This window comes from Corvus brachyrhynchos, unplaced genomic scaffold, assembly GCF_000691975.1.
Source record: "Corvus brachyrhynchos isolate BGI_N302 unplaced genomic scaffold, ASM69197v1 scaffold307, whole genome shotgun sequence".
In the NCBI taxonomy this organism is placed as follows: Eukaryota; Metazoa; Chordata; class Aves; order Passeriformes; family Corvidae; genus Corvus; species Corvus brachyrhynchos.
Window position 1 is genome coordinate 2,209,361 of NW_008239288.1, and position 14,311 is coordinate 2,223,671.

At 40.2% G+C, this 14,311-nt stretch overlaps 1 protein-coding gene and 1 long non-coding RNA gene across 4 annotated transcripts in view; one reads left to right on the plus strand and one right to left on the minus strand.

Moving 5' to 3' along the window:
• The window catches only part of USP6NL (USP6 N-terminal like), a 110,498-nt gene extending 105,737 nt beyond the window's left edge, over positions 1-4,761 (plus strand). For all 3 annotated transcript variants that reach the window (XM_008638381.2, XM_017740389.1, XM_008638380.2), the window contains one exon: positions 1,176-4,761. In XM_008638381.2, the coding sequence (XP_008636603.1) occupies positions 1,176-2,617 (1,442 nt within the window). In that variant the 3' untranslated portion in view covers positions 2,618-4,761. The remainder of the gene's footprint in view (positions 1-1,175) is intronic.
• The window catches only part of LOC108448192, a 14,457-nt gene continuing 4,626 nt past the window's right edge, over positions 4,481-14,311 (minus strand). Inside the window, exon 2 of the long non-coding RNA XR_001863986.1 lies at positions 4,481-8,969. This is a non-coding gene — a long non-coding RNA (uncharacterized LOC108448192). The remainder of the gene's footprint in view (positions 8,970-14,311) is intronic.

The window sequence follows — 14,311 nt, forward strand, 5'->3', positions numbered from 1 at the left end:
AGGTACACAGTGAGTAGGATTTGTTTGGTAATGCTGACTTTAAAACTTTTTTTTTTTTTTTAAATGCTGAACATCAAATGAATTAAATCTAGATTAATACATTTAATGGGAAGTGCATGACCTTTTCTTCTTATAATGAGAAAGTAATGGATTACACAATTAAATAAGTTATATGCAAGTAGATATGACAAAAGACTTTGGCTGCAATTATGAAGGGCGTTGACTGCTAAGGAGAAGGACTGCAGTAGAAGATTTGATGGGAGTTGTTCTGTGAGCAGCATCGAGTGCCATGAAACGCTTCTTTATTGTTTCTGTATGTCAGTGTGGGTTGCTATGGGTCCCCACACAGTTGATGTTTACCACTGGCTGTTACAATGTATTGAGCTCCAGTCTGGGAGAACTTTCCATTCATGTCCTTGTCCTGTAAATGATGTCCTTGTGTTTGGCAAAACCTGGCCACGGAACACTCAATTGAAACCATGATGTAGCTGGTATTGGTGTCAGCTGCTTCAGTTGTTCTGTATTGATAAAAAGCTGAACTGAAAAAAAAATTCTGTGTCTAGAGCCTTTTACTGGAGGTTTTTAATACTGAGGATGAAATTTTTAGGCAGGGAGGGTTTTAGGAGGAATAAGGTCTTAATTGTGCAGATGTTAATGAGGAGCTCCACCTAAAAACTGAAGTGAGAGACAGTTCAAAGATGTCATCTGGGAACTTTGTGCATGTGAGGGAGGAGCTGATAGTGTAGCTTGCTAGAGGTGAACATGAAAAGATGAATGAATGGAGAACAGTCAGTTGGGAGAGGGATATTGGGAAGGATTTTTAAAGTGGACAAAGTAGTTTGCTTAATGTGACAGTGTGAGGAGGCTTCCATACAGAGTAGGTATTGTAACCAGCATGTCATCTAGAAAAATGGGGGTTTTTTCAGCAGTGTCATGACAGAGCAAAAGCTTGGTAAGATTGCATGAGCTGTAGGAAGGAAAAACTGGTTGGGATAAGAGGTTAAAGAAAATCTCTGTTTGATGTCAGTGTACAGAAGAACCTTTGAGGTGTCCAGCAGAATGGTGACCCAGAGAGAGGCCCAGTTAAGTTGTAGTTATTTTTGCTTACATGACCAAAAGGTCAAAGAAGGCTTCTGCGCAAAGGTGAATTTATGTTATTATTGTTCTTGTTTTAGGTAAAGAAGATGAATTTCCAAAGAAGCCATTGGGGCAGATTCCATCAGGACCTCAGCCTTCTGTGCTTAACTCCACTCCAGTGCTTAATGGACAGAACAGTACTGGTACACAAGCAGCAAGAAGGACAGAGAGAAGACCATCCACAGAAGAAGAACCAGAAAGTTCACCAAATGACCGAAAAAGAAACATTTCTGTGGAAAAGAAACCTTCCTTAAAACAGCAAAAGATTCAACCAATAGAGACACAAAACAGTTTGCCTAAGAGTGAGGTAGATACCAGAAAAAAGCCTCCACCAACAGAGCCAGACAATTCGACTCTATACAATAATGCAGCTGCTAATCAAAATTCTAATGCTACTTCCAATACAAGAAGGGAATTTGTACCTAAGTGGAATAAACCGTCTGATATCAAAATAATGGAAAAGACAATGCAACTTACTGCAGAGGTGAAAGGGAAGCCAGTAAACCATTTGGTTTTGGGCCCACCACCAAGTCCTGGAGAAATGCAGCCTTTGAATGTAAAGCAAAAGGTGAGGGTTTTGGATGCTGATGAAGGTAAGCGAGGGTCTAATGCATCTCAGTACGACAATGTTTCAGATGATGAAACTGAGAATGAGAATGTTGTTGAAGAGATGCTTGAGAGAGTTCATCCACAGAGTCCTAGGCAGGTAGCATTTTCTAACAGTCCAAGAAAGCAAATAGAAAAAATACCAGCTCCTTTAAAAATACCCAATAATTACACCTTCACTTCACAACCCAGATCTCCAAAATACGCATCTCAGTCTGATGGCCCACCTCATGGACTGAATGTAAAACAGCCACTGCCAGGTTATAGTAATCCCCCTACTTACTATGGGAATTCTCCAAAGCATGTTTCCAATATAGGCAGTACAAGTTCTGCACCTCTGCATTACCACGGGAATCGACCCAGCCCCTCTGGAAGGCCATACCCTCCTTTTATATCAGTCGATTATTCCCCAAATAAACTGCAAATGAATTCCTATCCTGCCAGTCGCCAAAATCCTCTTTCACCAGCCCCTGCTCAGACAGAAGTTGCTCCTGTCGATGCTTATACCAGCAACTCGAGGTCCTCCCCAGGTGTCAAGTTCATAATCCCTCCAGCAGATTATTTACCAGAGGAGAGAAAGTGGCCAGACGCCACCTTCGTCTACAGACACGAACTCTACAGGCAGCCCTGGAGCCAAGACCTTAACAAAGGCCACTTGGATAATTTCCAGAAATACCAGCATTTTCAGTCAACACCTTTACAAGACCACAGTCTTCCTGCTGTTTCTGTGGATAATCCAGTAAGATACAGGACTTCCCCAGCCTTTGAAGAGAATGGTTCCCCACAGTACCAATATTCCAGCCCGTCAGCTCAAGCCCAACACTATCGGAACAGAACTGATGGATTGTCTATGCATGAATCTGTGCTTCTCTGAGAATCTGGCTGAGCTTAGTAAAATGGCAAGAACCAAAACCAGTTGAACAGTACTGTGTTACCACCTCAGTTCTCTGAAATGTGGATGGTTCATGTCAGTTCAAAAATAATGACACTATTTCAGAGATGTTTCAGACTTTGGTTGAAGGCTGGTGGAGTTCTTGGACTTGCATGGAAGCTACTGGAAGTGATCTAATGCACATAGACATAGCAATAAGCTCATATATGTCATGTGGTTCATGCTGTCATCGCTCCTTACATTTAAATAACTTGTGTTACAATCCTTCTGCCTAAAATCTGTAACACGCTGAAAAGTTTTATTTTGACTGACATTGTTAATGCACTGTATGGATTGTGTGTGTGCGCCTGTGTGAGTGTGCACTTACAGTACACAAACTCATATGGAAAAGAGCTAAAGAGTTTAAATGTAAATGCATTTAACTTTGGGCAAAGCTCGTGAAGTACTTTTATTTCATATTAATTTTTCTTTGTAATTTATTTGAGAAGCCATTCATTTTGAATGGGAATTTCTGTCATTTTTATACAGCTGCCTCAGCATCCCAGTATCTGTTCTGGGCAGGAGAGATGCTTTGGGATTATTAATTTAATCATATGTGAGAGTTAATTTCCTCTCCTTTGACTACTGTTTGTCATTTTCCTCACCAGGAAGGAGCAGGCAGGCAAAAGCAGAAAGCCAAAAATGTCTCTCTAATCTGGCTAAGAAATGGTGCTTAAATTCAGGGCAGTGTTTAGGGGTTTTTAAGGTGCATCGAAAGTGGAGAACTTGTACCTTCTCACCCAAATCTACCTTCAGAATGTCATTCTATATGCAAAATACTGGAGCACAGTGAGACTAATGCCAGATACAGAAATGGTGCTGCGCCCTTCACTTTTTGCCATGCTGTGCTGTCAGACTAAAACTGGTTGCAGGGCCAAATCTCACAGGTATCAGAGAATTGCACAGCTCCTTGACACCTCTGTGAAGTGCATGCAGGAGTCTGAGCTTTGCTCCAGGCTTGATATTCCCCAAGCTGTGCGAGTATGCAATGTCCCCTCTCTTAAGCTTTGTCGAGTGGATTCTGTTGTGTTTTTGCCCTTTTCCCCCCCAAATTGCCGGCGGGTTCGTGTCTGTGCTGGGCCCTGTGCTGCTGTGGTGTCGGGCTGCTCGCACTGCGCGGTGTTTTACACTAAAATGACGCTGACTGTTGTTAACAGGAACCTTAAACTCCTGCTAATATAAGTAATTCTAATTAGTGTTTGCAGCCTTTTCTACTTTGTGTTGTCCTTTCTTTGACTGTGAATTGGGGGTGGAATTAAAAGCAGGTGAAGTGGCACATGTAGGATGTAGTCCTGTGAGCTGCAGGACGCGCTGACCTCTCACGGGGAGCTGAGGCAGAGGAGGGTCTCTCCAGAAGAGGTCCTTGGAGTGCTGAACTGAGAGATTTCTCTAATACTGAAGTACTAAACATTGGTATCAACGCCAGTTTGGTATGGTTTGGAAGGTTGTCCTGTTCCCTTTTGTTTTGTAAGGTTTGTTAACTGAAAACATAGAAATGGATATTTTTTTTTTTTTTCCTTTAAAGAATGAGCTTTAGTGCCTATTATTGCTGCAGGTTGGCTCTGTAAGTTTTAAGGTACAGAAGTAAAACAATTTTTACAAGTGGAAGTAACATTCACTTAGTTTGTTTCAAAACTTTATTTTTTGTGTATATAACGTGTCTGATGTAATTTTTAATAACTGGGCAATTTTATGGTTTAAAAATTGCAAATGGCAGTGAAGTAACTGTAGCCAAGCACTACACTGAAATCCTGAACTAAAATTGTGAAGATAAATATGACTTGGGCTTACTTTAGTTCTGATTGCTTACAGCAGCTTAGAAATGTATGTATATAATATTGTGGCTAAGTGTAATAATCTCAGTGTTTAATGATGGTTCTGTAATTCATAACGAGGCTGTACAATTTATTTGTGCAAACAACATGAGGCTCCAAAATATGTATCAGCATTAGTAAATACTGTAGATTTTTATATATAAAATATATACACACTATTTTCTTATTTCATCTGCAACAGTTTTATAACTGTGTACCCTATTTTGATGTGACTGTATTTTTAACATGTTAAAATAATAATAATTAAGCTTATGTTGTTTTGTCTTTATTCTTAATTATTTGATTAGCTCCAAACTGGACTTTTTCTATTCTCAGCACAAATAATTGCTTTTCATAAATGAATCATGTATATATATGATGTAGCCTATTTAATTTGTACATGTTTATTTTTATACTGAGCAGTCTGGATACAATCTATATAGTGCTTTTGCATTATTGCAGAAGTGGCAAGATCATTGATTGTAGTTTATTACACTGCTAAACCTTAGCCTATCATTTGCAAAAGCTAGGAGCATAAACTATGATCATAATTTACTGGGTTTTTTTGTTCTAATAATCTCACCCAATATCAGTTTGAAAGAGAATTATTGGCATGAGGAATTTGCAAAGTTGCATTGATCAAGGTGCAAAATAATAGTCTGACTGTGGCTTCCATCTCTCACTTGTTTGGAGGATGTTGTTGAGTTTTTTTTTTTAAAAAAAGACAACCCGACCATGTGTCATCTGTTCGTAGTACAAAATACATTTTTATTTTTATTTTCATTTAACTGGACAAACCAGGCTCAAGGTACAGCCAGACTTGAGTCTGTCATTCATACCAGTAACAAAACCCACTTGATGGAGAGTGAAGTGAGACACAGCTGTGCCAGTGCCTTGCTGATGGAGGGAATCATCTCAGTGTCATGGATTAGATATCCTCATAAGAGCTTTGCTGTCACTGTTTTCTTTGATCTGAAGACAGTGGAGTGGTAAGTATCAACATAAAATACTTGAGACCTTTTTTTTCTTCATATGGTTTCATAATTTTCCAAGATCTCTGCTTTGAGGTGTATAAACTGTAGGTTTCTTGTCCAAGTTAGTTGTCACGGCTTTCCTTGTGGTTGGTGAGACAAATTCAGCATAGGGATTTGGAGAATTAACACAGAAGAACACAGAAGACTAAGTAAGGAGACATGTCTAACTTCTGTATGGCAAAAATTTAGTGAAATTAAGCTAATTAGGATTTAAGAGGAAAAGAAAGGACCTTGAGTATATGTTGTGGTCTTCTGTGGTTGTTTTTCCTTTCACTCAGATGCTGTGCTAGATTGGATCTAATGACCTCAGTGCTGGACTGAAGTGTTTCAGTCTTGTGCAGTGCAAATTGTTGTGGCCATGGAAGAAGGACAGGAAGGATCATGGTGCTCTTAACCGTTTTGGTGAGTGGGATGTGATTGCATGATCCAGCTGCTTGCTTACCTGTATAACCAGGACATGTTCATGCACTGCAAGTGAAGACAGAAGCCATCCCTGCTCCTTCTTCCTCAGCTGATGCAGAGGAAGATTCTGGCATCAGATTTGGTGATGAATCGGAATCTAAACACCCACTTGCTTGGGGACCTAAGGAAGAGAATCTGACCTCAGGAAAATTACCTTTCCTTCTCCCCAGATCCATCTGTGGCCAGTCTGTAATGCTTTAGGGAAGGCAGCACTGAGGAAAGAGAAAACCTGTTTAGCCAGAAGTCTATTAAGGAGAATATTCCCTCCTAATCCTGTTGACGACTTCCTAAAGCCTTAAAGCTTCAAAATGATCAGACTTGTGTGGACATGCCTGTTTTTCTCAGGGCCAAGATGGCCAGTTACCTCTGTTATATCTGTCAGCAGGATGAATCCCTTGTTGTAAAAGTAACTGTTCTGTTCTCACTACCAGTAGAAGTTTCAAGACAAATAGTGAGAGATTTTTAGAAATCATGGAGGATGCAGAAGAGAAGTATCTTATTGCTAGTCAAAGATACACCATTGTAATAAACCACAGAATAATTCCAAAATTAGATGCAAACAGTAAACAACATTGAAATGTCAAAAGACAGAACAGCCTTCCAGTGTGGGGAAGCAAATCCAAAGCTTCCCTGAGGTACATACACATTTTCCAGGGAGATTTTTCTCAAGAATCCTATCCTGAATTTCACATCATCCTCAATATGACTTTGAAATGGACTTGCAAATTGCAGACTTTTTTTTTAATCTCCCCCTTGGGTAGCATTACACTGCATGCACAAAGAAGAATACTATTTAAAATATGCCATCAAACGCCCACCACTTCATTTCCAACAGAGAACATTCCACTTTCAATACTTCAGTGAGAGGAAAATATAATCTTTTTTGTAGTCCTTTAAATACTGCATTTTTGTAAAGTTCTGTACACGTAGCATAGTTACAGTTTAACAGCTGCTTAACCAAGTATCATTCAGGCTCCTCTTTAGATGGCATGAAGCTACTGCATAATTTTCTGCAGTTTCTTTTTTCTTTTGGGTAATATTAAGACAGTCCAAATGCTTTTAGTGGCAGAGTTGCAATGAGGAGATGCCTAGGCCAACAATTGAAATTGGAAATACAATTGCAGTCATTTCAGACTAGCCTGTAAGTGGTTGCCAGATCTGGAGGAAGACACCATTTTCTGGGTTCTTCATGCCAAGAGAACTTCTTACTACAGCAGGGAACACGTAGGCCCCTCTCCTGAGTGATTTGATTCTCTCTGCTCGCACCAACTGCTTTTCTTCGTGCTTATGGAGTTAATATGTTAGTAGAAAATCAATGGTACCTTTAGAGTGAATAATCAGAAAACAAAGATATCTTGTTCTGACTTTTCCTCCTTTTTTTTTGTTTGTTTTGCTGATTTTATTGTCAGCCTTGTCAAGGTGAGCTGTGCATGATGTGATTCTTCTGTCTTCTTTCTCTGATAGTGTGCCAACATGTGTTTTTCAGAGCCTTTGTGATGCCTTTTTGCTGCTGTTTCTGCTGTTTATATCAGAGGTTATTGCTTGCCTCTTCAGCTTTTCTTTGTAGATTATATGTGCAAATTAAGGGGGAAAAAAAAATTATATTCTCAGTATTGCAGTTGGTCAGAAATTCTCCAGTAAGGTTTATTCCTGACAGAAAGCAATTTAATTTGGCCATTGGTGGAGGATGCTGTAGGGTGGAGGCTCTTCTACAAGCCTCTACAATCTGAAGGCTGAGGTTGCTTCTGCTTGGAGTCAAGCACCAAAAGCCATATTACACACAGGCCAAGGAAGCGTTTTTTTGCAAAATGCTGTGTTCTGCCACAGAAACATGCCAGCTTAGACTGGCAGGAGGTCAGCTGTAGCTCCAAAATGTTTGATTTGGTTAAGTAAATAACCCCTTGTTTCCTGGCAATACATTGCTTTTGTCAGATTTTTCTGCTGGAAATGAGGCAAAGAATTGAAGCCTGGCCTGAGAACAGGGGGTGCCTGAGCACCTCTCCTTAATTAGGAGAACTTAAGTTGGCTTTTGGTTCAAACCATCCACTTTAATTGTATTTGCAAGTTCAACAGTATCTTTTAGAATAATTTGTGCTATTGTCCCTTAGGAAAAAACAGATCTCACTTGGGTTTTTTCAGTAACAAAAGGTCTGTTAGATTACTTCATCTGATCTTTGCTTTCATTTTAAGCTTCCCTGTTCCCATATTTCCCCAAGGAAAACTCAGATCTGGGAATGACACCTTAGGTAGTCATCTCCAGTGCTACCTACCATCAGGTGGATTGGATTGTATTTTCAGGCATGTTGGCACCCAGCTATGAAAACTGGGGTTTTGCAGCCCAGGTAGGTGGAAGAGTTTTACTGGCGGAAGGCCCCCCTTGAACCCAGCAGCAGTGTGTGTTTTATAGTAAAACTCACACAACTCTGCAGCAGAAGGGCTAGTTCAAACATGGTGATGCTTAACTGCCTTAAACCTTTGGGAGTGGAGTTCAGTACAAAGCCTGTTTCTAGCAACACCTGGGTTTTCTTCTGAAGTTTCACAGGATCATGGAAGGAAATTCGTTACTCAAGCAAACTGGGTACTGTGTTTATATTAAAGTGGTTTTAAAACAGCCCTCTTGGCCTCAGTATTCCTTAGAACCAACTCACCCTATCAACCTTTCAGTCTCCAGAGTGACTGCATTAGAAGATCTTTCTTTGATGTCAAATAATGCTCAAGATGTTGAATATCCTTCATTTGTTCATTTGTTCACAGTGCTGTCCCTTTTTGTTCCCTAGGTTTTACAGTGTCAGATTTTTCCATCAGAGTTTTTTCAGTTCCAGTAGAGATGTCCACTTGTTTGCTTCTCCAGTGAATGAGTTTTCTTTCAGTTCTCATGTCAGCCTGTCAGGAGCTTCATGCTCTGTGTCAATTCATTGCATTCTCCAGTCCATCTCAAAGGCTGGCTGCAAGTTGCAGTGCTGTCACTTTGCTTTGGAGAAAACACTGAAAAAGGGACAAGTACATGATTTGGAGATCATAAACCAGAAATTACGAGTGTAAAAGCCAATCACAAGCACTTTAGAAAGGCCTATCTGGTGGTTGTGCTGTGAGCAGCACCTGTATCATCATAAGTGATAGAGGTGCTTTTTTATTACCCCGTTAATTGGAAGGGCTGGGATGATCAGTGGCTGTGCTGAGCTCTTTCCCCCAGTGATACCTGGCTTGTGTGGGAGGTTGTGTCCATGATTTGACAATTTGATGCTGGTCAGCACAAAGGAGCAAGCCAGCCTTTATTGGATGGCTGAGCACAGAACTTTGTAAATATTTCACCACATACAGTGACTACAGAAGGAACAGTCTCTCCTTGCCATAGAATGAGTACACTGACAGCTATAGAAAGTAATTTGTGGCTGCTGGAGTTGTGCAGAGCTATACCTCCACTTTTTTGATGCTGCACATTGTGATTTTGCTGTGTAATTTGTAAAACTGCAGCATTTACCTCTGTTGTGGTCTTTGCCATGCCGGTGCATCCAGGTGGGGAGCATCCATTCTGCCTGCTCCCATTGCTTTCCTGGTGTGCTCAGTTTCTGTTGGGCATACGAAGTCTGACAGGGGAAGAAATGAACCCCTTGTCTGCTCTTAAGTATTCGTGGCCCCTCCTGGGTGATGGTTGCAGGGTTTATTTGGTTTGAGACCAAGCTTAGGAATATATTCAGTTTTCACATCTCCTGGTCCTCCCTGCTCTGTCCGAATTATGCCAAATGCTAAAGGAGAGGCAAAAATCATGAATTCTGGACTTAAACATCTGTGGACTTGACCTGCTGGAGTTCTGCAGCTCTGTCTGCCTCACACAGAGAAAAGTTCTGGTAGCGAACTTCAGGCAAGGAACAAAATAGTTCTGCTCTTTAAATGCCATTATAAAACCCCATGATTTCCATGACTGGGTGGGGTGTCATGCTGGGCACACATTTATCATTGTAAATGTTATGTCTGAAAGGCTTTGAAATGCTTTCAGAACGTGTGATTTTGGGCACATAAGCAGATCACTTTTATTACAACCTTCATGTAACACTCAATAGGGTTGGTCAGGTGATGTTTTTCCCTGTTCATTTAAGTGGTTTCTTACAGAGGGCTTTGAGTTCCAGAATAAGGTTCTCTGCAGCCCTGATAATTACTTTATTATTAACTGGAAGGCCAGACTCCCTTGTCTACCTCCCCTTTTAGAAGTGAATCATGTTCTGATATTAAAATGACCCTAAGCTGAGATCTCAAATTTCCTTTCCAGCTGGACTAATGGGGCTTGTAGGAGGGAAGCCAAACTTCATGACTGCTAATTATCCTCGGATCGGATTAATAAAGGAAAATTACTTAACTACCCATCCAAAGATGGAGAGTTAGCTGTACCTTTGAAAAGACTTGTCAGCTGCTAACAAGGGAGTTGAACTGGATTTGCCTTTTTAAAAGATAACTTGGGTATATCCACTGAGTACTGTATGCAGAAGGATTCACCCTTGTGTGAACTGTCTGCTGGAAGGGCTCAGCAAAATCTTAGCTGACAAGTTGACCACCTCAGTAGGTGTCTCTGGAGCTAAACCAAGGACTGTGTTTCCATCTGTGAGCCTAACCCATAACCTGTGGAGGTCATTTGGGGTTTATCAGTAATTTTTAAGGGGTTTATCTTCAGAAAAGGAAGGTGAGCTGGCTGAACTTCTGTCTTGCAATTCTTTAAGCAATAGAGTAGGAGTCAAGTGCTGTGGGGTTGGAATTGTTTCTGGCCATAAAAAAACCCACAATGCTCATGCAGTGCTGAAGGAGCACTCTCCATGATGGTGCTCCTGTGAGGGAATTGCATTTAATTATTTTAAATTACTGGAGCAGGCCAAAGAGTTGTGTCCAACCTCTCAAGTGACTTAGTACTCACTGTTCTTCACAGAATTTGAGGAGCCAATGTCCATGTCACTTAGAAAGGAAAAGAACTCTCTTTATATCCTTGGCATCTAACAGATGCTTAGTTTTACTGTTAGCATAGCTGAGCTACTTTATAAAACCTCCTCAGCCTGCATCTTCTGTCTGACACTTCATTGATAGTGGTGTTTATACGAAAAACCTGCAGCCCTTTTATTTTTATCTCCTGTGTTAATGATGGGGATGCTTAGGGAGAAATTCCTCCTGCTTTTTCGCCTTTGCTGTGAAAAAATAATAAATGCTTGTCAGCCTAATAAGATTTAAAGTGCCTCCCCTGCTCTGCAACATTTAATTCCTGAGGTGTCTTTGTAACTGCACTTTGTTGTGCTGAACAGAATTTCTCAAATATTTTCCATCTGATCATTTTGTGATAAGTGTAGTCTGACCTTTCGGACTTATTTTTGGCTCAAGGCATTGTTTTTTCAGTCACTGTCTGCTTCCTTTCTCTCCTAACTAGGAGCTGAATAGACCTGGAGGATGCTGGTGGTGCTTTGAGGTGGGTACACCTGAACCTCTCACTGCAGAGAGCTAACAAAAGAAAATGAGAATGGCTCTTTGAATTCAAAAAGCTTTATTAGAATGTCAGCTAGAATACTTAATTATCTTAATTAGAATTCAAAGCGTTGAAGAGCATTCTTAAATATTTAAGCGCTCTCTGCCCTTGTCCATTAAGTCTCTTCCTGTGTGCAGATCTTTTCTTTCAATTCTTAAGTCAACCCAGCCATGTTTTTGGGGGGAGTATTGCAAGCTCTGAGCTGCCCCTCTCATCCACAGTGTTGTCCCCATGGGATGTTCACTCCCTGCCCCTCTCAGCAGGTTTTTAATCTCTGACGAGTCTTTCATTGCCGAGTTTCTGCTCTTGGCCCCTTCTGCTGCCAGCCTACCCTCTGCCCGTGGAGCTCTGTCCTGTGCAGGCTTGGGCACAGCCAGGCCAGGAACCTTCACCCTCTGCTGACTGAGCCCTGCCCACCCCAGTTTTTCTCTCCTTGACCATGGGAACTGAGAAACCATCTGGCACAGAACCACAGCAAAGGCTGGGGCAGATTAGGATGGGTCTTGCCTGGTACCTGCCCAGCCTTCCCTGCTTCTTGCTTGCAGCTGGAGAGTTCCTTCTATCCTGGGGAAGAAATCCTTCCACAGCAGATCAGCCCTATAAGACTGTAAATACAGAGTGCACAAGCCCACTGAGCTCAGCAGAACTGGGATGTTTATATGTGAGAGAATTTTCCATAAGCAAAGTGAAAAACCCGTCAGTCTTTGCATGTTTGGTGCCTGAGATTAAAAATTTTGGGCAGGTCTTCATAACTGTTACTGATACATTTCATGCTGGCTTGGCACTGTACAAACAGCTCTTCCTGTGTCTGATTTCCATTTTTCTTTTAAATTACATTTCTTTAATCTTTAATTTCACTCAGAGGTTTGTTTTCTTTGTTGCATACACAGATGTGGGATGATGCTTTTATGTCTTCTCAGAAGTATTGAACTAAGTTGGTTCTTTCTGAGTTCCTGTGTAGGATACCAAATATTTTCCTCTCTTCAATATAGATGAACCTGTCGCGCTGCAATACATTTATTAATTCACAATGAAAACCTATTTTTTTGTTATTATTTTTATGGGAGTCTTTTCTGTAAAGATGTTGTTTAAAAGTATGTATTTGAAATGAGGCTTTTATTGTAGCTGCTCCAAGAGGACCCTCACAGCCTTGACATCTGAAGTCTTCCAGAAGAAGCTAAGTGCGCTGTGTTTGAAGTGGCAGCATAATGCAAAGATGTAGCAGGAGGGAAGTCTATTGTATTAATTCTAACAAACTTCAAGGAACTTATTATATCTATGAAAGTTATTCATATCTTTGGTTCAGAGGTCTCAGATATAAAGGAGCACTGAAATCAAGGACAAAGATGCCAACAAAGGCTTGTGGAAGATGGAGGACCCAGACCTCCTATGAAAGTGAGACAACTTCTCCTGGGATTCTTTCAGAGAAATAACAATAATAACAATAATAAAAAGCCACTCAGCAGCATCTCTGAACACAAAGGCTGAACAAGTCTCTGTCCTGTGAGACTGAAAGGATTATTCAATAGGTAATTAAACATAGTCAAGGACAGTTGTCATATGAGGTAGAATCTGTGTTTGTGGCTTTGGTTGCTGGCTCAGGTCATCACTTGTCCCTAGACAGGCAGGATCAGGCTGTGAATGCCCATTATATATAGAGAGACATTATTGACCTGCCTTGCCTGTGAGTTTGGGGTTTTTTAGCAGTATTTGATGTGGGTTTTATGAGTGACAGAAACTTTCAAGAATACATCTATTATTTGACTGTAAAAATGGGAACAAATAAAGGGAGCTTAGCCATCTTCCTGTTCTCTACTTCTAGATTAATCTTAAAACTTACAGCTGAAGAGCCTAAATATTGTTTAGAAGAATAAATTTCCAGTGTAGAGTGGATTTACAAAGGCACTGGCTTCCAAAGAGCATTTGCTGTCTTGTCTTTGCAAACTATTGAAAATTTAACTGATGCTGTTTGACTGGTCACTATGCTTCATATCACATGGTCTTTACAGGTTTTTAAATTATTTTTAATGCCATATTCAAATACTTTGGCTCAATAAGTGTGTTAATATGAAGCACCCATGAAACTAAGCTTTTGCTCCCAAGCAAAGATCAGTGGAATCGAGACCTCTATGACAGACAAGAATTTGTAATGCTTTGGTTTCCAATTCTTTGTTGAAGTCTTCTTGGTTCCCAGAAGGATTTCTTTGTGTTTAGTTATGCTTGAATCAATTTGTCTGTATTGTGATCTTTCAAAAAAACCCAAATCCAAAAGCCAAAGCAACAACAAAAAAACCCCATTCCCAAACCCAGCTTCTTATGTAAAACTAATTTCTGATCATGTACTGCTATCCCATCTGTTTGTCATCTACAGAAATTTTCACATGAGCATCTAGAACATAGATAAAATATTAAATAATATTGAGCTAAGAGTTAGTCCCTGGGGAAATCTGCTGGGAAAAGCCCCACCAGTTCCTATCTCCCACTAATGTGATTACATGAAGTTGCCTTTTGACATCAGTGTTTACAATTTTAACATTAATGTCCAACAATAAAGCTGTGCCTGACACTTGGGATTTCTTTGTTTCAAGTTGCCTTCTTTATTATGCTGAATTCTTGAAGTTTATAAAGTTTTCATTGAATTTTGTACTCTCCATTATTATTTGTCTGTATTTTCAACCCGACTGAAACTCTTTGCCATTTCCTGCTCTGCTTTTAATCTTTTTTATTTTTACTGAAGTATTTGTACTTTTAACTATATGGATTTTTTGCAGATCACAACTTTTCATATGCCTGCTGGGTTTGGGTTTTTTTTTTTTTTTTTTTTTTT